Source organism: Diceros bicornis, chromosome 29 (genome assembly GCF_020826845.1).
Source record: "Diceros bicornis minor isolate mBicDic1 chromosome 29, mDicBic1.mat.cur, whole genome shotgun sequence".
Classification (NCBI taxonomy): Eukaryota; Metazoa; Chordata; class Mammalia; order Perissodactyla; family Rhinocerotidae; genus Diceros; species Diceros bicornis.
The window spans coordinates 37,074,904-37,096,606 of NC_080768.1; the positions used below are offsets into that span (position 1 = coordinate 37,074,904).

General features: G+C 34.4%; 1 protein-coding gene across 1 annotated transcript in view; it reads right to left on the reverse strand.

Annotated features, from left to right (window-relative positions):
• LOC131394061 (A disintegrin and metallopeptidase domain 3-like) overlaps nucleotides 1-21,703 on the reverse strand; it is a 115,046-nt gene that overhangs the window by 90,873 nt on the left and 2,470 nt on the right. The window contains 2 exon segments of the mRNA XM_058525267.1: nucleotides 9,038-9,116; nucleotides 16,878-16,933. Coding sequence (XP_058381250.1) covers nucleotides 9,038-9,116; nucleotides 16,878-16,933 — 135 coding nt within the window.

Here is a 21,703-nt window from a genome sequence, read left to right on the forward strand (position 1 = left end):
AGAGTCTCCCCTAGTATTCTCTTTCAGTGACTATTTCCTTCTCTGCCCTTAAGAGTCTAATGATATGTAGAATCAGTCCTGTTCCTTTGTTAATCCTGTGCTATGAGAACTTTAATATTATCACATTCTCTCCTATGAATTTGTTTATATGTTATTAGCTCTCAGACATACATCTCCATCAGTAACCGTTCACTTTTTCTCAAAACTAGGCTTAACTCCTATCCCCCATCCACTGAGAGTGGCAGAGAATACTCTACTCCACGTCAAGCAACAGCAGCAGCCACCTCCACCTGCACTGGTGCTAGCAGACATTGTAGCTCCAAGCCCTTCACAAAGAGATAGAAAATAAACCAGGTTCCAACCCTCAACCCAGCAGCAGAGAGCAATTCAGTCTCTGCAGCTCCTGGCCTTGTACTGAGTGGGAGAAAATGATCCTCATGAGATAATTCCCAATGCCTCCAACTCCAAGCAGCAAAACGTGGCCCAGTTAGGAACTTCCTCACCCAGGGGCACTAGCAGAGATAGAGTGAGAAGGACACTGACATCCACTGGATGGAAAGGAGCCAGATGACATGTTTTCCATCCCATGGATCCTTTATATCCAACCCCACCTGGCAACACAAGGTAGCCCTGGAAAGTACCTTTTATCACTACAGGCTGCACCAGTGGAGATTCAGTAGGAGCTCCAGCAGAGCCAGAAGAATGAATCACAAGACAATAATATTTAAAGCCCCAAGAAAGCTAAATTGTCATTGGAACAACAAACCGCACTAAATCTAAACTTAAGCTATATGACTGCCTTAAAAATAGAAGATTTAAATGTCAAGGATATAATTTAAAATCACACACTCACTAAGAACCAAAAGAATCACAACAAGAATGAGAAAAAAATGACCAACTGATGCCAATATTGAGAAGAACCATATGTTAGAATTATTAGACAAAGATTTTAAAGCAGCTGTGATAAAACTGCTTCAATGAAAATTACAAATTATTTTGAAACAAATGAAAAAACAAAATCTCAGAAAAGAAATGGAAGCCATAAAAGAAAATAAAATATTAGAACTGAAAAATATAATAAACAAAACAACAATGCACTTGATAGGCTCAAAAGCAGAGTGGAGACGACAAGGCATAGAATTAGTGAACTTGAGGACAGATAATAGAATTTACTCAACACATAAAACAGAGAAAAATGAGCTAAAAAATGCACAGAGCCTCAAGGACCTGTGGAACAATTACAAAAGATTTAACTACATATCAGAACCCAAGAAGGAGAACAGAAAGAATGTGGGCTTGAAAAGTATTCAAAGAAATAAAGTCTGAAATTCTGGTCAGGAAGATGGTGAAGTAGGAAGCCCTGGACCCTCCCTCCCCCAAGAAACACACAATTCAGCAACAATTCACAGACAAATTCCCTTTGTGAGAAATAAGAAACTAATTGAAAGGCTTCTGCACACTCTGGGAGAATGCAAAATCAGACTCACCAAAGGCAGTAGGGAAATTTGGATGCCCTTTCACCAGAGACTGTCTCAGAGCACTGCCTTATGATCAGAAAGAGACCCTCTAGTTCCCAGCTTGACATAGGGGAGGAAAGGGGCACATGTCCAGTGCCCAAATTTTTCTAGAGGGGTGTACCCAAACAACTATTATTTGTGTCACCAGTGTTGGAGTTCTGATGGGTTCAGCACAGTCTAGCCACCCAGACAACAAAAGAAGTGGTGGTCTCTGATAGTAGACACCATTGACCACCCCCACTACATCCTCACTCACCACCGCGTGAGTGGATGAAAAGTCCCATCTCTCTGTGTCCCTCTGGGAAAGGAAAGGGTTGATCCATGCCTGTGGTGCCCCTACTTCACCAAAAATGCCCAAAGAACTAGCATCTGTCTTACCAATCCTGGAGCACTGATGGGTCCGGCACAATCTAGTTGTCTGGAGGAGAATAAAGGCAGCAGCTTGGGATAGTAGATGCCACTGATCCTCCCTCATGGCCAGTACAGAGAAAGCAGGAAAAAACACAGATGTCTGCTTCTCCCCAATTACTTGAAAGACACAATTTATCAAACCTCACACCAGAGGAAATAGACAATCTGAATAGGTCTATATCTATTAAAGAAACTGAATAAAAAATGAACAACATTCCAAAGAAAAAACAAGGTATGAGGAATAGAGATGCATTTTTCTTGAAGGAAAAAAAGAAAGCAATTTTGTCCTAAAGTGAAATGATTGTTCCAGAATAAAAAAGAAAGAGATAGGGCAAAGCCTAACTAGATAGAAGCAGCTGTAGACGGTTTGGGGAAAAGAAATCTTGAGAAAGGAATTTTATGTGTGGTCAAGCTGACTAAGATTGGAATGAATTTAAAGTTAAAAAGAAAAAAAAAAGAGGACAATTCTAATATTAAAAGTACACCGGTGCAGGGGCCGGCCCAGTGGCATAGAGGTTAAGTTGACAGGTTCTGTTTCAGCGGCCCAGGGTTCACCAGTTCGGATTCTGGGTGTGGACCTACTCAATGGCTCATCAAGTCATACTGAGGCAGCGTCCCACATAGAAGAGCTACAACTCTACAACTATGATATACGACTGTATACTGGGGCTTTGGGGAGAAAAAAGAAAAAGATGAAGATTGGCGACAGATGTTAGGGCAGGGCCAATCTTCCTCAAAATAAATAAATAAATAAATAAAGCACACTGGTGCAAAATTAGAATTTGGTTTTCTCTCTATTAAAGGAGAAAGTTTTCTTAGATTATTGGTCTGATTCTTAATAAGAAATTGTAAAAAAGGTTTTTCTTTACCTTTTAAGTAATCTGCCTGGAAAACAAACATTTTATGTTTTATCAAAATAATCTCTTGTCTTCCATGTTATCTTTATCATCAGGTCTTTGATCATAAAAGTAAACCTAGTTTTCTCAATGTTAAGAACTAAATTTTGCTCAGAACTATGTAACTTTCTATATTTGCCTTTGAAATATTTTATTGTCACTTTGATTAAATGAATAATTCTCCCTCCATATGAAAAGAGGTATATTTCACTAATTAAGCTTATTTAGTATGTTAAATTATATGGGAAGCATTATCAAATGAAAAGTAACACTAAGCCTTCTTTATGTTATATTTATATGTTATAAATATTCCAAAAATTATATGAAATTCTTAAAATTCTGATATGTCCTGGTATAATGTTAGTAGTCATTATTTTATTTTATTTTATTTTATTATTTTATTATTTGATTGAGGTCACATTGGTTTATAATGTTGTGTAAATTTCAGGTGTACATTATTATATTTCAGCTTCTATATACACTGCATCGTGTTCAGCACCAATAGTCTAGTTTCCATCTGTCACCATACATATGTGATCCTTTACCTCTTTGCCCTCCCCCCACGTGCTTCCTCTCTGGTAACCACTAACCTGTTCTCCTTATCTATGTGTTTGTTTGTTTATCTTCCACATCTGAGTGAAATCATATGGCAGCATTTGTCTTTCTCTGTCTGACTTATTTTGCTTAGCATAATACCTTCAAGGTCCATGCATGTTGTTGCAAATGGCATGATTTTATCTTTTTTATGGCTTTATCTTTTTTTATTCCATTGTGTGTGTGTGTGTATATATACACACACACATATACCACATCTTCTTTATCCATTCATCCATTGATGGGCACTTGGGTTGCTTCCAAGTCTTGGCTATTGTGAATAATGTTGCGAAGAATGATGCACATATCTTTTTGAATTAGTGTTTTTATGTTCTTTGGATAAATACTCAGGAGTGGAATAGCTGGATCATATGGTATTTCTATTATTCATTTTTTGAGAAATCTCCATACTGTCTTCCATAGTGGCTGCACCCATTTGCATTCCCACCAGCAGTGTATGAGGATTCTCTTTTCTCCAACATTCGTTATTTTTTGTCATTTTAATAACATTAGACCAGACGGACTTAATAGACATACAGACAAAATTCCATCCAAAAGCAGCAGAATACACATTCTTCTCAAGTGCACGTAGAACATTCTCAAAGATAGACCATATGTTGGGAAACAAAGCAAGTCTCATAATTTTAAAATGTATGTCACAGAAATAACCAAATTCCTTTGTAAATTACATTATAATGAACTCTCATCTGATCTTTAATCATTGATACTTCTAAGTTGTTTGTCATTTACAGACAGGTATTGTTTTACTTTGATGATTTTGCAAATATGTTTCATCTTCAGAGAAGTTCATGGGAAAGACCCTGACAAGTATTCTAGAATGTAGGTTTTTGATAACTTTAAGAACATATCACTGAATTGGTTAAGAATTTCTAAAACTCTAATGGAAAACTGATTGAATCATAAAGCTGCTAACACAAGATCAAGCAAAACAAGAATTAATTACATAAGACCGGATAGCTGATGAAGAAGATTATAATTTTTATGACTTCATTAAAAACTGTGCAAGTTTTTAATGTTTTGTTTCCCAGATTTAAAGGACCTTTTTTATCCTCTCTTAAGGTATCTATAACTTACAGCAGCTTGGTAAAATGTATCTTTGCAACAAAGTTTGAAACATTTATCTTTTGCTCCTTACCTGATCCCTCCAGAATTTAGAAACTCTTATTAAATATTCTTATTTTTCATTACAATATATGTATTTGCGTAAGTTCAATAAAAACTTTTTCTCCTTGTAATAGGATACGATTAGACAAGTCCTTGGCTAGGCTTTTTAGCCTAAAGAGTCTTTTTTTTTTTCTCTCATTGTATGGTTTTAATAATAGTTTCCAATCAGAATCAACCTAGATAATTGCTAATGGGAGAAATTTTACACATCCATTAAAAAACAAAAATAAAACATCCTCATGGAGGAGTTACGTTACAGAGCGGACTCAAGGAGAAGCCCTCTCCTAATTAAAGGCTGATGGGTGTGGTCATGGGTGGGAATTAGGATTTGGGTAGCCATGGAGAACCACGCGGAGGCTGATGAGAGACAAGCTGATTAGGTGCCCTGAGCTATTGCTCATGCTTTCTTATTTATTTATTTATTTATTTATTTATTTATTTATTTATTTATTTTTTCCCATCTGTGGGGCTGGCCTGGTGGCATAGTGGTTAAGTCCACATGCTCTGCTTCAGTGGCCTGGGATTTGTGGGTTCAGATCCCGGGTGTGGACCTACGCACCACTTATCAAGACATGCTGTGGCAGGCGTCCCAGATATAAAGTAGAGGAAGATAGGCACGGATGTTAGCTCAGGGCCACTCTTCCTCAGCAAAAAGAGGGGGATTGGCAGCAGATGTTAGCTCAGGGCTAATCTTCCTCACACACACACAAAAAGTCTCATCTGAGATTCCTTATGAAAAAAAAATCTCAGGAAAGCAGATTTAAAAGGACATATATGGTCAATCAATATTCTTGCTATAAACAATCAGGCCAGATTTATTGAAATTAGTCTTTCTGGGGTTATCTTTCATAGAAATGAGGATGATTATAAAGAGGAAAATTATGTTTCAATAATACAACCTTATGGATATCAGATTCTAGTACTATTAAATGTTTTTGAGGTTTGTTTTCTACCTGTAAACTAGATTGGATCTTAAGTTCTTCTAATTTCCTCCAATATATGGCTAGAACTCTCCAAACTAACATTTCCAGTTTTCTCCCACTCTTTTTACTTGGAATCATGACGAAACTAAAATTTTTCTTTTCCCAAGACTGTACAAGCTAAAGCTGGACAACTTGATATAAACTTCAGAGAAATCACCACAACAGCTCAGCCGTGTAAAGAGCACCAGAGCATTCAAAATACAAACCAGAAAAATCTATCAGATTGCCACTGCATGCCGTTAGTCCATCTGAGGATGCTTAAAACTCCACATCTAGAAATTTTCTCAATTGGCTGCTCTCAAAAACTCAAAAAATGAATTTATAATTTGGTCAAACTATTAACTTTGTTTTTCTTTTGTCTTGATAAAAATATCTTTTTCCCAAATGTATGTAAACTAAACCATCCACCTTAGGGGGACATAACTAAAATCCTTCATTTTTCAATCCTCTTCTTGTTCAAATGAGACCAATGAAGTTGCATATCACTTTTCTCCTCCATGAGACAGGACACCTGAGGATGGTCATCCTCAGCTCTGTGGGACAAAACACCTGAGGATGGACCTCCTCAGTTTCATGGAAAATAAACGCCTAAGGACAACCCTCCTCAGCTCCATGGGGCATAATTAAACAAAAAGACTAACAAATAACACCTGAATGACATAATTGATCAGTGATGCTTTCTGTGAAAGACCTTGATCAAAAGGGGAAAATGTGAAAGAATTTCAATCTAAAATAGAACCAGAGGATAGAAAACGGAGGATCTCATGCATGTGTCCTCAGGAAAATAAAACTTAAGGACTAAGAGACTGATTTCCCATAAATGCCTGATTTACAGAAAACTGATGGTGTTGGAATTTTCTTTGATGATGGGGCATTGATCAGAGATTGTCTCATATGAACCATGGGAAGTTTTGCCAGAAGCATGAATGAGAGATGACCCAGGTTGGGCTGGTTTCACAAAGTGAGCCGAATTGAAATTTTTTGTGTGACTGGACTGATTTTGTCTGCTCAAGAAGTTTTCAAGGCTGATCTCCATTTGCTTTTTATTTTAACTGACTCTAGCTGAAATCTTCCCAATTTACATTCCCTGCCCATAACTACAATCTATCCCAAGCCCTCAACAGACTCACTGTAGCTTGCTACAGTTTGCTCGTTCCAAATTGCAATTCCTTGGCAATTCCCAAATAAACTCACCTTTTTGAGTTTGCCTCAGTTTACCTCTTTATTTAGGTGAACAAAGATAGAAGAAGGATAAGTGAAAAATACACAAATATTTGGAAATTAAGCAACAAACTCTTGATCAACAATTGAATCAAAGAAAAAAAGGGAAATTACAAAATATCTCAAGACAAATGAAAGAGAAAACACAACATACCAAAACTTACAAGATCCAGTTAAAGAAGAGCTAAGAGTAAGTTTATAGCTGTAAACATACATTAAAGAAGAAGAAGAAGATGATTAAAATTAGTAAACAAACTTCACACCTCAAAGAGCTGGAAAAAGAAGAACAAACTAAGCCCAAAGTAGCAAAAATAAGGCAATAACAAAGATTAGAGCAGAAATAAAGTAGAACATAGAAAAACAATAGAAAAAAATCACGAAAATAAAAGTTGGTTTTTTGAAAAGATAAACAAAATTGTCAAACCTCTAGCTAGACTAAGAAAAAGAGAGGAGATTCAAATAGATAAAATCAGAAATAAAAGCAGAGAAATTACAACTGATGTCACAGAAATAAAAAGTATCAAAGCAAGTACTATGAACAATTCTATGCCAACAACTGGATACTATAGAAAATGGATAAATTTCTAGAAACATACATCCTACCAAGACTGAATCATGAAGAAATAGAAAATCTGAAAAGACTTGTAACTAGTATGGAGACTGAATAAGTAACCAAAAACCTCTCAAAAAAGAAAAGCTCCGAATCAAATGGCTTCTACAAAACTTGTAAGGATGAATCCTTAAGAGCAATCTTTTACACACTCTTTCAAAAAATTGAAGAGGAAGGAACACTTCCAAACTCATTTTATGAGGTCAGCATTACCCTGATACAAAAGCCACACAAACAGTCCAGAAGAAAAGAAAACTACAAGCCAATATTGTTCATGAACAGAGATGCAAAAATCTTGTTGCTGGGTTTTAGGCTTTGGGGTGGAGAATGCAGCTTGATCCTTCCTCCTAAGGATTAACCTTTCTGGTCTCAGCTGAATGCCTGGCCTTTTAGCAAGGTCACTCTACTCTGCCTTTGCTGGATATCCAACATCTCCGAACATTGTTTGACCTTTAGTATCATCTTCATTTTACTCTCTACCCTTCAAGTAGAGTCTTACCCAGCACATACATAGCCTAATCCTTAGTCAAGGACATAAGGACAACTCCCCTCTTCCCCCCAAAACATACATCTGATAGGCCCTCTTCATCTCTGGTCCCATGTCAAGCAAGTTCCAGTTGCTTCAGCAGCTCTGAACTCCAAACTCAGAGTTCTGCTTGAAAAATCATAGTCCACCTCCCTATGCTTTAGTTAAGGCATTATCCCCTGTCAGAGGGCCAAGTTAAATGTGCGACTCACCTTCTGTGCCTTCTTTCTCTCAGAGAGAAAATTTCTGAGCACCTATTGTCAAATGTCTGAAAACAGATGCCTCATGCATTTTTTTCTGCTTTCTACTTGTAGATGGTGAGAAAGACAAATGTTGTACTAGTTACCATATTTTTAATTTCATTATCTCTCATTTGCATGTCGAAAGCTGAGATAATGCCAAAAGCTTGGCCTCTTGCACCAAACAATTAGCCAAGTTGTGAATGCAAAGGAAAGTTCTTGAAGGAAATTAAAAGTGCTACTCTAGTGAACACATGAATGATAAGAAAGCAATAAAGCGCTAGAAGCTGACAAATCACTTGCATTTGCCTCTTCCGAATCTTCTGTTCTGGCAAAATAAGTATCTTACAGACTAACGATAACTTTGTCACATACTTTTAAAAATTTCTTGACTTCTATCGGCATTTTGGGATACAATTCAAATTCCTATGTTTCACGTGTGAACCTATTCTGATTCTGTACTCAATATGCTTTTTCATTCTCACTTTCCCTGTGATCTTTCTATAAAGAAATTTCTACCATTTCCTCCACTCCTCAGGTCCTATGATATCTCAATTAAAATTTCTCAGTGTGTTTGGGGTCTCTTTCCTCCTTCACTGTTTTGTTCTTCTCAAACTCCTACTAATACTTCCAGATAGTTTAAGTGACCTTTTTGGATAAGTGACTCCCGAGTTTCAAATTTAAAAAGTAGTTGTTCTATTCAATATGCTTTCATAGTAATTGCCACATTACATTTGTGTTTATGATCTGTTTGTCCAACAGTTATGTGGAATATAAAGCATTCTTTTTCTTCCCACTAATGGCACCTTAACCACATAAAAAATGTAAATATATACAGCATAAAACGAATCTTACCTTTATAAATGAAGAATCTGAATTCAATGTTCCTGATTTTTTGTATGAATACACCATGAAATGAGGGTCTAAAAATGACCTAATTCAACCAAAGTAATGACACTTCATTGTAATATCATTAATAAAAATAACTTCCAGAATCATAAAATTAAACAAAATTTACTTTCAATTTTACAAGCTCAAATATCCAAAAATTAAACACACTGATTTCTCCTTTACCTAGCTTGCTGTTTGACAGCATATTGTGTATATAAAAAAAAATAACAACCAGTATAACCAGATACCAGTATGAACACTGTAATGACACAGATTTATGTATAGTAAAAACCAGGGCTTCCAGATTCCCACAACAGTTTTCTTTTAGATTCAACGATCAATAAATCTCATGGCATAAATATGTGCATTAATATTTGCTAATAAGTAGCTATAAATTGATAAAAAAACAAAAAATATAAGCTTTTTTTGTTAGTTTCCATAAAGTTATGCTGCCATAAAAACAACTCCAAAATTCTCAGTGCCTTAACACAACAATGAATGTTCTTCACAGGTTTATTGCAGGCTCAGCTCCACACTGCCTTCATTCTGGAACCTAGGCAAAGGCATGGCCCCTCTCTGGAACATGCCTTTCTTGTAGCAGAAGGAGAAAAGAAATTGTAGAAGCACATAATGGTTCTTAAAGCATTTGTTTAGAAGTGGGATACTAGTGTTTTGCTCAAATTTCATAAGCTAAATGATTTCTATAGATAAACATGATATAAACATGGTACAGAAGTATAATCTTCTTACAGGGAAGATAGCGATTATTATGGAACAATCTAACATCATTATTTATTGTAGGGAGACTGGGATTTCTTAAGGATTCTAAATACCAAGAGGCATTTCAAAGCCAGAATCGAAAAGAAACTAGAGTATTCACAGAGTGCTTTCTTTCACCACTGTAGGCATACCTCACTTTATTGTGCTTCACTTTAATGAGCTTTGCAGATATTGTGTTCTTTACAAATTAAAGGTTTGTGGCCAGTCTGTGACAGTGAATCTATCAGTGCCATTTTTGCAACAGCATTTTCTCACTTCGTGTCTCTGGGTCACATTTTGCTAGTTGTCTCAATGTTTCAAACTTTTCATTATTATTATATTTGTTATGATGATCTGTAATCAGTGATCTTTGATGTTACTATTGTAATTGTTTTGGGGTGCTACAAACCACGCCCATATAAGATGACGAACTTAATTGATAAATGTTTTGTGTGTTCTGACTGCTCCACTGATTGCCCATTCCCCCATCTCTCTCCCTCTCCTTGGGCCTCCCTATTCCCTGAGGCACAACAATACTGAAATCAGGCCAATTAATAATCCTACGGTGGCTTCTAAGTGTTCAAGTAAAAGGAATATTCGCATATCTCTCACTTTAAATCAAAAGCTAGAAATGATTAAGCTTAGTGAGGAAGGCATGTTGAAAGACAAGATAGGCCAAAAGCGAGGCCTCCTGTGCCAAACAGTTAGCCAAGTTATGAATGCAAAGGAAAAGTTCTTGAAGGAAATTAAAAGTGCTACTCCAGTGAACAAACAAATGATAAGAAAGCAAAACAGCCTTATTGCTGACATGGAGAAAGTTTTAGTGGTCTGGATAGAAGAGCAAACCAGCCACAACATTTCCTTAAGCCAAAGCCTAACCCAGAATAAGGCCTTAACTTTTTTCAATTCTATGAAGACTGAGAGAGGTGAGGAAGCTGCACGAGAAAAGTTTGAAGCTATCAGAGGTTGGTTCATGAGATTTAAGGAACAAAGCCATCTCCATAACATAAAAGTGCAAGATGCACCAAGTACTGATGTAGAAGCTGCAGCAAGGTATCCAGAAGATCTAGCTAAGATAACTAACGGAGGTGGCTACACTAAACAACAGATTTTCAATGCAGACAAAGCAGCCTTATCTGGAAAGAAGATATCATCTAGGACTTTCATAGATAGAAAGGAGAAGTCAATGTCTGGTTTCAAAGCTTCAAAGAACAGGCTGACTCTCTTGTTAGGGGCTAATGAAGCTGGTGACTTTAAGTTGAAGCCAATGCTCATTTACCATTCTGAAAGTACATGGGCCCTTAAGAATCATGCTAAATCTACTCTGCCTGTGCTCTATAAGTATAACAATAAAGCCTGGATGACAGTACATCTGTTTACAACATGGTTTACTGACTATTTTAAGCCCACTGTTGAGAATTACTGCTCAAGAAAAAAATCCTTTCAAAATATGACTGCTTATTGACAATGCACCTGGTCACCCAAGAGCTCTGACAGAGATGTACAACAAGATAAATGTTGTTTTCATGCCTGCTAACACAACATCCATTCTGTAGCCCATGGATCAAGGAGTAATTTTGACTTTTAAGTCTTATTATTTAAGAAATACATTTAATAATGCTATAGCTGTCATAAATAGTGATTCCTTTGAAGGATCTGGGCAAAGTAAATTGAAAACATTCCAAAATGGGTTCTCCATTCTAGATGCCATTAAGAACCTTCATGATTCATGGGAAGAGGTCAAAATATCAGCAATGACAGGAGTTTCGAAGAAGTTGATTCCAATCCTCATGGATAACATTAAGGGGTTCAAGACTTCAGTGGAGGAAGTAACTGCAGATGCAAGGGTAACAGCAAGAGAACTAGAACTAGAAGTGAAGCCTGAAGATGTGACTGAGCTGCTGCAATCTCATGATATAACTCTAACGAATGAGGAGTTGCTTCTTATGGGTGAACAAAGAAAGTAGTCTCTTGAGATGGAATCTACTTCTGGTGAAGATGCTGTGAAGACTGTCGAAATGACAACAAAGGATGTAGAATATTACAAAAATTAGTTGATAAAGCACTGGCAGCGTTTGAAAAGATTGGCTCCAATTTTGAAAGAAGTTCTACTGTAGGTAAAATGCTATCAACAGCATCACATGCTACAGAGAAATCATTCATGAAAGGAAGAGTCAATTGATGTGTCAAACTTCATTGTTGTCTGATTTTAAGAAACTGTCACAGCCATCCAAACCTTAGCAACCACCACCCTGATCAGTCAGCAGCCATCAACATCAAGGCAAGACCTTCGACCAACAAAAAGATTATGACTCACTGAAGGTTCAGATGATGGTTAGCATTTTTTAGCTTGAAGTAGTTTTTAATTAATGTATGTACATTGTTTTCTTTTTTAGATATGATGCTATTTCACACTTAGTAAACTATAGTATAGTGTAAATATAACTTTTATATGCTTTGGGAAACCAAAAAATTTGTGTGACTCACTTTATTGAGATATATGCTTTATTGCAGAGGTCTAGAACTGAACCCACAACATCTCTGAGGTATGCTTCATTTTCTCTCATTGCTGACAACTTTTCCTTTTCCTCAATTCAAATAAGAAAACTAGAGAGCTTCCCAGAGAAAAACCGATATTTATCAGTTTATATTCCACATGTATTCAAGGAAAAACTCTGAATGGCCTGGGTTAGTTTAGGTGCAAGTGCCTGGAACCTAAATTCTAGCACAAGGGCAGAGACACATTTTAATAACTGTAAGCATGTTAAATGGAGGTGGTGGAAATAGGAATCTGGAAGCAGTTCCCAGGAAAAAGAAATTAGACTTAAAAAACTTAATAGATATCTGACAAGCATAATAAAAAGGATAAAACTTTAGTTTGCAAGTTTATTTTCCCTGGGACCTCAAAAGTATACTATTTGCTTCTATACAAAACACTGAAACAGTCTGGTTTAATCAGTGAAGTAATAAAAATATGAATCACCATTCAAAGAAAAACAACATCCCATGTAAAAAAAATGAACAATAAAAAGGCAGAAGGCAAACTTAAAAGTTAGATCCTAATGAAGTAGCACTGATTGAAGAAAATAATCATAATTTTAAGAAAAGTTAATAAGGAGATCAAGAACAAAAGGACACTCAAACTAAAACACATGACAGTTAAAATTAAATAATTCAATAAATGTGTCAAAGACAATTTGGTTACTGAGAACAAAATTAGAGGCCTAGCCAATAAAGAGAAAAAATACTGGTAAAACATACAGAAAAAATAAAGATTTGGAAATAGTTATAGAAAAACTATGATATAAAGGGCAGAACCATAAGGATGAAATCATAGATTTCCCATAGAATTAAAAAATGTGTAGGAATTTAACACTAAAATGAAAAATTAAAGGACTTTTGATATATCAGGGAGGATTAGTGTAACACCACACACTTGCACACACACACAAAATGTACTGGAAAATTCAATTAAGAAGGACTATATCAAATTATAAAAATTTATAGTAAAGGAATATGACTCACAAATTATATACATTGCCAAGATGTTATTCAACTATAAGAACAAAAAGGACATTTGCAGATATGCACAGATTCAGAAAGCATGCCATCTGCATATTCTATCCAAAGAAAATAATCTGAGTGTTCTAACTAAACAATACCTGAGTCAGCATAAAATTGCAATAAAATAAAAAGGAAGCAGTGATAAAACTTGCAAAATGCAATATAGTTGTTAAGTAAAGAAACTGAAAGCATTGAATTTACATCTTAAATGTAAAAATAATTTTAAAAAATACTATAGGAATATTATGAAATAAATTCAGAATCTGAGAGACACAAGAAAGGAACCTGAGAACCTATAAAAGAAAATATGAAGATAACGATTACATAAAAATTTAATTTTTATAACAATAAATCCCACTAACAAAGGAAGAAGATGATCAATAGGCTGGATGGCATATTTGCAACACATAGAACAGATTAAGGGTTAATATGTACGGTAAACAAAAACTCCCACAAATTGAAAAAGAAAAAGAAATAAAAACAGAAAGATAAGCCATAGATTGAAAATAAATAACTCAAAACAAATAAATGAAAACAAAAACCTGAAAGAAAAAATAAAAGCTAAGGAGAGGCAATTCAATTAGAAAACAATTGAAAGGTCAGTAAACATTTGAAAAGACACTACATGTTATTAACAAGTGAAGTGCATATTAAAACAACAAGAAAATAGCATTTCTTATCCATTAATTAACAAAAATAAGTGACTGAAGATACTCATTTTGTCAAGAATGTAGAGAACAGAAACATCTTTGAGTTGTTGATGTGAGTGAAAATTGGTATAAACTCTTTGAAGAAACAAACTGGCAGTACATAGCACACTTGAGAATTTTCTTATTTATAGCCCATCAATTTACTGGTGCCCAGAAAGTCGTGACCAAGCAGATGCACAAAACAGCTTTTCTTGCTATAAATATGGGTGGACAAATGAGATATATTCCTTTGACAGCTAAATATGCATTTAACATTAATGAACTCATTTTGCACACATCAATATGAATGAATTTCAAACTATATTATGCAAAATGTTGCATGAGAAACAACCACAAAACCACAACCAAATACAATAAAATAATAAGTATCTACTGCTCACATTTCTGGGTCTTGTTTGGATAGCCATGGTAGTTCTGCTAATTGGGGCCAGGCTCACTCAATGGTACAGCATTCAGTTGAATGTTGGCTGCTCTAGGGATGATCAGGGCACCTGGCTGTGCTCCATGTGTCTCTATCTTCCATCAAGCTAGCCCAAGCATATTCTCATGGGCATGGCAGACAAACAAGATGGAAACCGAAAAGCATGAGAGCTTTTTCAGGCCTCTGTTTAAATCAAGTCAGCTAATATCTCTTCGGTCAAAGTAAATCATATAGCCACAGAGGTCACATAGCTATGTAATTTGCAGGGCCCAAGGTAAAATGAAAATGTGAAGCCTGTTGTTCAGAAATATTATGCTTTAGTATGTGGTACTGTCCACAGAGCATTAAACCAAGTACAGGGCCCTTCTAACCATGGGGCCCTGCAGAACCACACACCCGTGAAGTTGGCCTTGCATAGATAAACTGAGACCCAATGGCTGGGGAGTGGGGAGGTTGGAGCAGATGTATACACTCCACTCTTGATGATAGGAATTCAAAGTTATATGGCAGAGTGAAGATACAGGGAAAGGGAAAGGTTGGGGTCACTTTTGTGGTCCACCACATTAAGATAAACAAATGTATAATGGAATTTACAATACTGTGTCATTTATGTCTATTTAAAGTAATGCTCAAACAGTATGATTTTTATTGATCTCTAGGAATATGGATGAATGAAGAGAAAAATATGACAGAAGAATATGTGTCAATATCATAATTGTGATTAGCACTGGAGAGTGAGAGAATTGAATAGGTATGCACATGGGAGTAACAGATTTCATTATTACCTGCCATGTACGCTTCTATAAAAAAATATATGTAGGCAAAATGCTTACATGTATGTCATTCACAATAAGAACGTAATTTATACTATTTTCAGAAATTTCCTTTTTTATTTTTAATCATTCTAAAGAAAAAATCCAATATAAAAAATATTGGGCTACTATAAACCAGGGACTTTGGGTAATAATTATGTGTCAATGTAGGAGCATCAATTATAACAAATATATCACTCTGGTGGGGGATGTTGAGAAGCAGGGAGGCTGTGCACGTGTGGGGACAGGAAGCATATGGGAAACCTCTGCATCTTCCACTCAATTTTGCTGTGAATCTAAAACTGCTCTGAAAAGGAAAGTATATTAAAATAATAATAATAGATAACGGGAAAACTATATGAATAGGCAAGCCTCATACAGGAAAATACAAATAGCTGATGAATGTTTAGAGAAATTAAGGAAGTACGAACTGATGTTAAGATGAAATATAATATTTTAACACATCATGCATGCTTTTGGAAATCTAAATTGCTACTGTCTTTTCAGAATATAACTGGCAATATTGCCCAAAATCTTAACACACTGTAAACTGGAGACAATGAAGAATGCCTACCTTAGAGGCGGTTGTGAAAATTAAATCAGTTACTACGTGCAAATTGCTTAGAAATATGCCTGGCCAATGCTATGTGTTCAATAAAAGTCAGTTACTTTTGTTGTTTGTGTTATTATTATTATCTTCACTATTATTATTCACACTTCTTAATCCAGAAACCTGTTTCTTGATATCAAGCCTACAAAACGAAATCTCTATTATATAAGAATATACAGACAAGGATGTTTATTGCAGGACTCTATAATGACAATCCCTGGAGAGAACCTTAATGCCTATCAATATTACTTACTATGGAATGTTATCTATTAAAGAATAAGTTAAGATATATAATTAGAGCAAGAAATGAACACCACTGTCAAATAAGTCCTGCCAGTTGCAAAACACTATTTCCATTAGAATAAAAACAAACTTTTTTGCTAGGTTTCTCTTTGTTTTATTTAAGGGAAAGGTGAAATTTAGAGTACAAAATTATGGAAATATATACACAAGGTTATTGATATTGGTTTCCTCACAGAGCAAAAGCAAAAACTAGAAAATTTAAGAGATTAAAAATATATGTTATAGCAAAATGATAAAAAATTATGGTGTAATAATCAAGTAAAATGCTTAAAATCATATAAATATGTAAAATGACATGAAGACAAATAAAACTAAACATGGACAAATAAAATGGTTCCCTTAATTGTTGCAAACGTGGTTATATTTTAAGGAGTTACATAGAGTAATTTTCATTTATCTGATATACACTAATATTTACATCATTAAATTAGAATTTGGCTGGAATATTACATTTAAAATCTCAAGATGAATATTTGAAATTCTAGTCTGACAGGAATCACAAAGTAGATATAACACGGTGAATAAATACAATATTCATGCTTTTGTTTAGGCTTAATTTAGGGTAGTGATTGTAAAAATTATGAAACTAAAAACAACTGCATGAAAAGAAGAATGGCCACTTAACTGTTTCTCGAGATGGAAAGTGTATGTTTTCCCGTCAATTTTGATGGCATAAGTGACCTACAGCAAAGTATTCAGAAAAAAAGTAATTATTAGAAATTCCAAACTCTTAAAAGTCGATGGCCATAATTTTTAAAATGTATGTACTCTTTCGTATAAACGGATTGTATCATGCATGTCTCAAGACTATATACACATATATAAGTATATTGCTGTCTTTCTTCAATGTAGGAATGTATGACAGAATTAATCATAGTCAAATTTACATAAAATCAAGGACTATAAATCAACTTCAAAACTAAAAGCATCAGTCATTAGCATTTATTAAGTATCATAATCAAATTATATTTTAAAATGGTTACATTTAGAAATGCTAGTAATCTCTGAAGAAACTTGAATTTTATGTATTATCTTTTTCTACTTTGCAGTTTCTAGCACAAATAAATTGAAACTTAAATGCTACAACAGAAGTCCCTTTTAAGATTAAAGGAAGTATCACCAAGGGGTTCGCCAGTTTGGATCCTGGGCATGCACTGACGCACCGCTTGTCAATCCATGCTGTGACGGCGTCCCATATAAAGTAGAGGAAGATGGGCACGGATGTTAGCGCAGGGCCCATCTTCCTCAGCAAAAAGAAAAGGATTGGCAACAGATGTTAGCTCAGGGCTGATCTTCCTCACAAAAAAAGAAAAAAAAGAACTTTTCATTCCTTTATTTTAATCTATTCATGTCTTTCATTTTAATCCATTCATGTATTTTATTTAAAGGACATTTCTTGCAGATAGCCTTCAATTTTTCCACCAAATCTGACAATCTCTAACTTTATTTGCAAAATTTACGCCAATTACTTTTAACAAAATTCATTAGAGTATAGCCTACTCTCTTGCTGTTTGTTTTGCCATATCCTATCTGTTCTTTCCCAGTTTTTTTTTTCTTTTCCTGTAGTTTTAGATTGGAATTGGGTATATCAATATAAATTTATGGTTTTAATACAAATACACCCACAGATTTATTTATACACATGCACACATGTGTGCTCACACACCCTACATCTGTGTTTATGTGTGTACACACACATTTTCTGGCTTGGGCCACTGAACAATATATAAGTGGTGACATCCCAGTAGGAATTAGCACACCTAGCATACAGTGATTGGGTTCTAAACACCATTATCCACTCCCCACTAATAGGAAACAGGCTCTTTAATTGAAAAATAGTTAAAATCCAATTTACAAGATAGATTGGATTAATTACAAAGAAAACATGGAAAGAACTAAAAAATGTAACAGAAATAAAGTTCATACAGAGATAATGAAAAGTTGATAGATTTAAACTCAACTATATCAAGAATTTGAATTTGTAATTAAAAATATTCTCACAAAGGAATCTCTAGGTCGAGAGGTTTTCAATGGTGAATTATACTAAACATTTGAATAAGGAAAAAATACTAACCTTATAGAAATTCATGAACTATATAAAGTTAGAACACTTCCCAACTAATTTTATAAGGCAGCATAATCCAGATATTGCAACAAGACAACTATATTCCAAGGAAGTAAAATACTTCTGATGATCATAATTTCAAAGCCCTAAACAAAATATTAGCAAATTAAATCCAACCAAAATAAAATATATCATGACAAAATGGGCTTTATCCCAAGAATAAAAGGCTGATTCACTACACTGAGAAGAAATGTATATATACATACACACACAGACATACATACATATATATATCTGCAGAGTGATAGATCTCCAGATAGATAGATCTGCAGATATATAGATATAGATATCTGTCTAAAAATATAAGAAACTTCCATAAACTGATAATGGTTATTTATGAAACCTACAGCCAACAGCATACTTATTTTTGAAATATTGAGTTTCTTCCTACAGTAAAAACAAAACAAACATGAATCAACTAGCTGAACTATTACTTCCTATTCAACATCATGTGGGATTCCTAGACTGTACCAAAAAAAGCATAAATATTGGAAAAAAGAAACAAAACTGTCCTTATCTGCAAATAATACAAATGCAATACATAGAAAAGCGAAAGGAAACAGCAGAAAACTATTATTAACGATAGTGATGTATTATTTGCAAAATTGATATATACAGTTAAACACACAAAAATCTGTTTTATTTCTATAAAATGAGAGATAAACAACTGGAAAAGTAAACTGTATAAATAGAATTTACCAAAGCATCAGAAAACATAAAAAGATATGGAGGGCCTCTACATAAAAACTACAAAACATGGCAGAGAAAAATTGAATCACACCTAAGTAATGGTACAAATATACCAATTTTATGAATTAGAAATCTCAACATTCTTAAGATTTCATTTCCATCAAAATTGACTTGTAGATTGAATGTTATCCAATAGCTTATTAGTAAAATTTGGCAGTATAATGTTCAATTTTTATATAAATGCAAATGACCTATAATGGACAAAATAATTCTGAAGAAAAGCAAAAGCAGAGAGACTTTAAGTATTAAATTTTAAGACTTACTATAAAGCTATAGTAATTAAGATAGTGTGCCATTTATGTAAAAACAATTATATAACCTGGAAGGAATTGAGTCTAGAATAAATCCACAAAAAATAACTTTTTTTCCAATGGAGGTGCCTATTTAAATTAATGAGAAAAGGATGGTATTTTAAATAAATGGACTTAAGTCAATAGATACTCATATGGAAAAAAAAGACCCTTGACCCCCTACCTCACATCATAAAAAATTTTAGAAATGAACACAGACATAAATACCAAAACTAAAATTATGAAGTTTCTGGAAGAAAATACAGGAGAATATTTCCATGGCCTTGCAGTGGCAAATAATTCTTAAGTAAAAGATAAAAAGAAAAGCCACAAAATAAATATTTGATTAATTTGACACTATCAAAATTAAAAACTGTTGTTCACCTAAAGACACCATTACGCAAGTTGAAAGACAATCCCTAGACTGAAGAATGATATTTGTACTTCATATCCAATTGGCCCATCAACATTCTACAAGTCACTCATCATCGATATGCATCATGGGATACCAAATAAACCAAAAAGGATAGAGAAAAAGGAATAAAATTAACAAACCTGCAAACAACAACAACAAAAGATTGAGAATGCCAAGTGTTAGTGAGTATATGGACCAGCTGAAACTCCCATATACTGCTAGCGGACATGGAAAATAGTATAACCGTTTTAGTAAACTATTTACCAGATTTCTGTAAATTTAAATGTGTACTTTATAAGGCAGCATTTCACTGCTCAAGATATGTACATGAAAGCATATATCAACAAATCACTTGCTTCTTCATAGAAGATTTATTCATAACGGTTATAAACTGGAAACAATGTCCACTAAGAGATTAGTAACTCAGTTTTTAGCACACTATACAACCATAAAATTTATGAGCTAATTCATATATTAATCTACAGGGATGAATCTCAAAAACAGTATGTTGAATGCAAGAAGCCACACACAATAAAAGTACTACTCAATGATCCCTTTCATGTGAAGTTCAAGACAACAAAATAGTGAAGTTGGTGGTTATATCTAAAAAAGGCACAAGGGGACTTTCTGAGGAGCCTGATTTGCATGAGGGTACTCAGCAGTTTAGATAGGCAATAAGATTTTTGGATTTGTGTGTTTTGACGTAATTATACACGTTTTAAGAATCAGTATAGCCTGTAATTGGAGGGAGGGGCAGAGGATTTAAACAATATTTCACTTTCTTAATAGGGTAGGAGTATCAATACTGTTTATTTCATCTTAAGTTAGATTTGTTATATTTTTATGAATTTATTTTGTTTAAATTACAATTTAGAAGCACACTTTCACATTTTTATTTACTTCTTTGTGTGTTTCTCATTTCTAATATTACATGATTTTTCTCCTTTTCATTTTCCTTAGTTTATCTCACCAAAATATCTGTTTTATACTCTTTTCAGAAATCAACTTCTGATGTTGTGAATCCAGGCTACTTTAGCTTAATTTTCTCTTTCATTAATTCTGTTTCTTAATTTTATTAATATCTTTACAAATTTTAAGATTATAATTATTTTTCTAATTTAATTTTCAGACATTTTTGTTTGCTTAGTTAAGTATTTGTAGTTATAAATTATGCCCCTATATCATTTTCAGAGCCTGATTCAAATTTTGGTTTGCAATTTCTTCATTCTTGTCCATTATTTATTATTCCATACTTATTATGATTTATGGTTTCTTATTCAACCCATGAATCACGTAGAAGTGTATTTTTATTATTATTATTTTGTGTGTGTGTGTGTGTGAGGAAGATTAGCCCTGAGCTAACATCCGTGCCCACCTTCCTCTACTTTATATGGGACGCCTCCACAGCATGGCTTGACAAGCACTGCCTAAGTCCATGCCCAGGATCCGAACCTGTGAACCCCTGGCCGCCAAAGCAGAGCTCGTGAACTTAACCGCTATGCCACCCAGCCGGCCCCAGAAGTGTATTTTTACATTTCCAAATACATTTTTCAGTCTTTCTGTTAAGTTTTAACTTAATTGAATTGTTACCAGATAATGAGTTCTATACTACCAATACTTGATTTTTAATTTTTTTTCCCTGCTGTGGTCAATTTTGTTAATGTTCTATATATTCTAGAGAAGAATGTGCATTATTTACTATGGAGATAGAGCTAAATTACAGCTGGATTAGAAAAGCTCTATCTTGATTTCTGGGGATGCCTACAAATCTGGATGTTGCTGACTCTTAGCTAAGACAAGAGCAGTGAGATTTATAATGTACTTTTTAGGATTCAAAACTCCCCTGGCCAAGCTTGGCTTTAGTGTGGCCC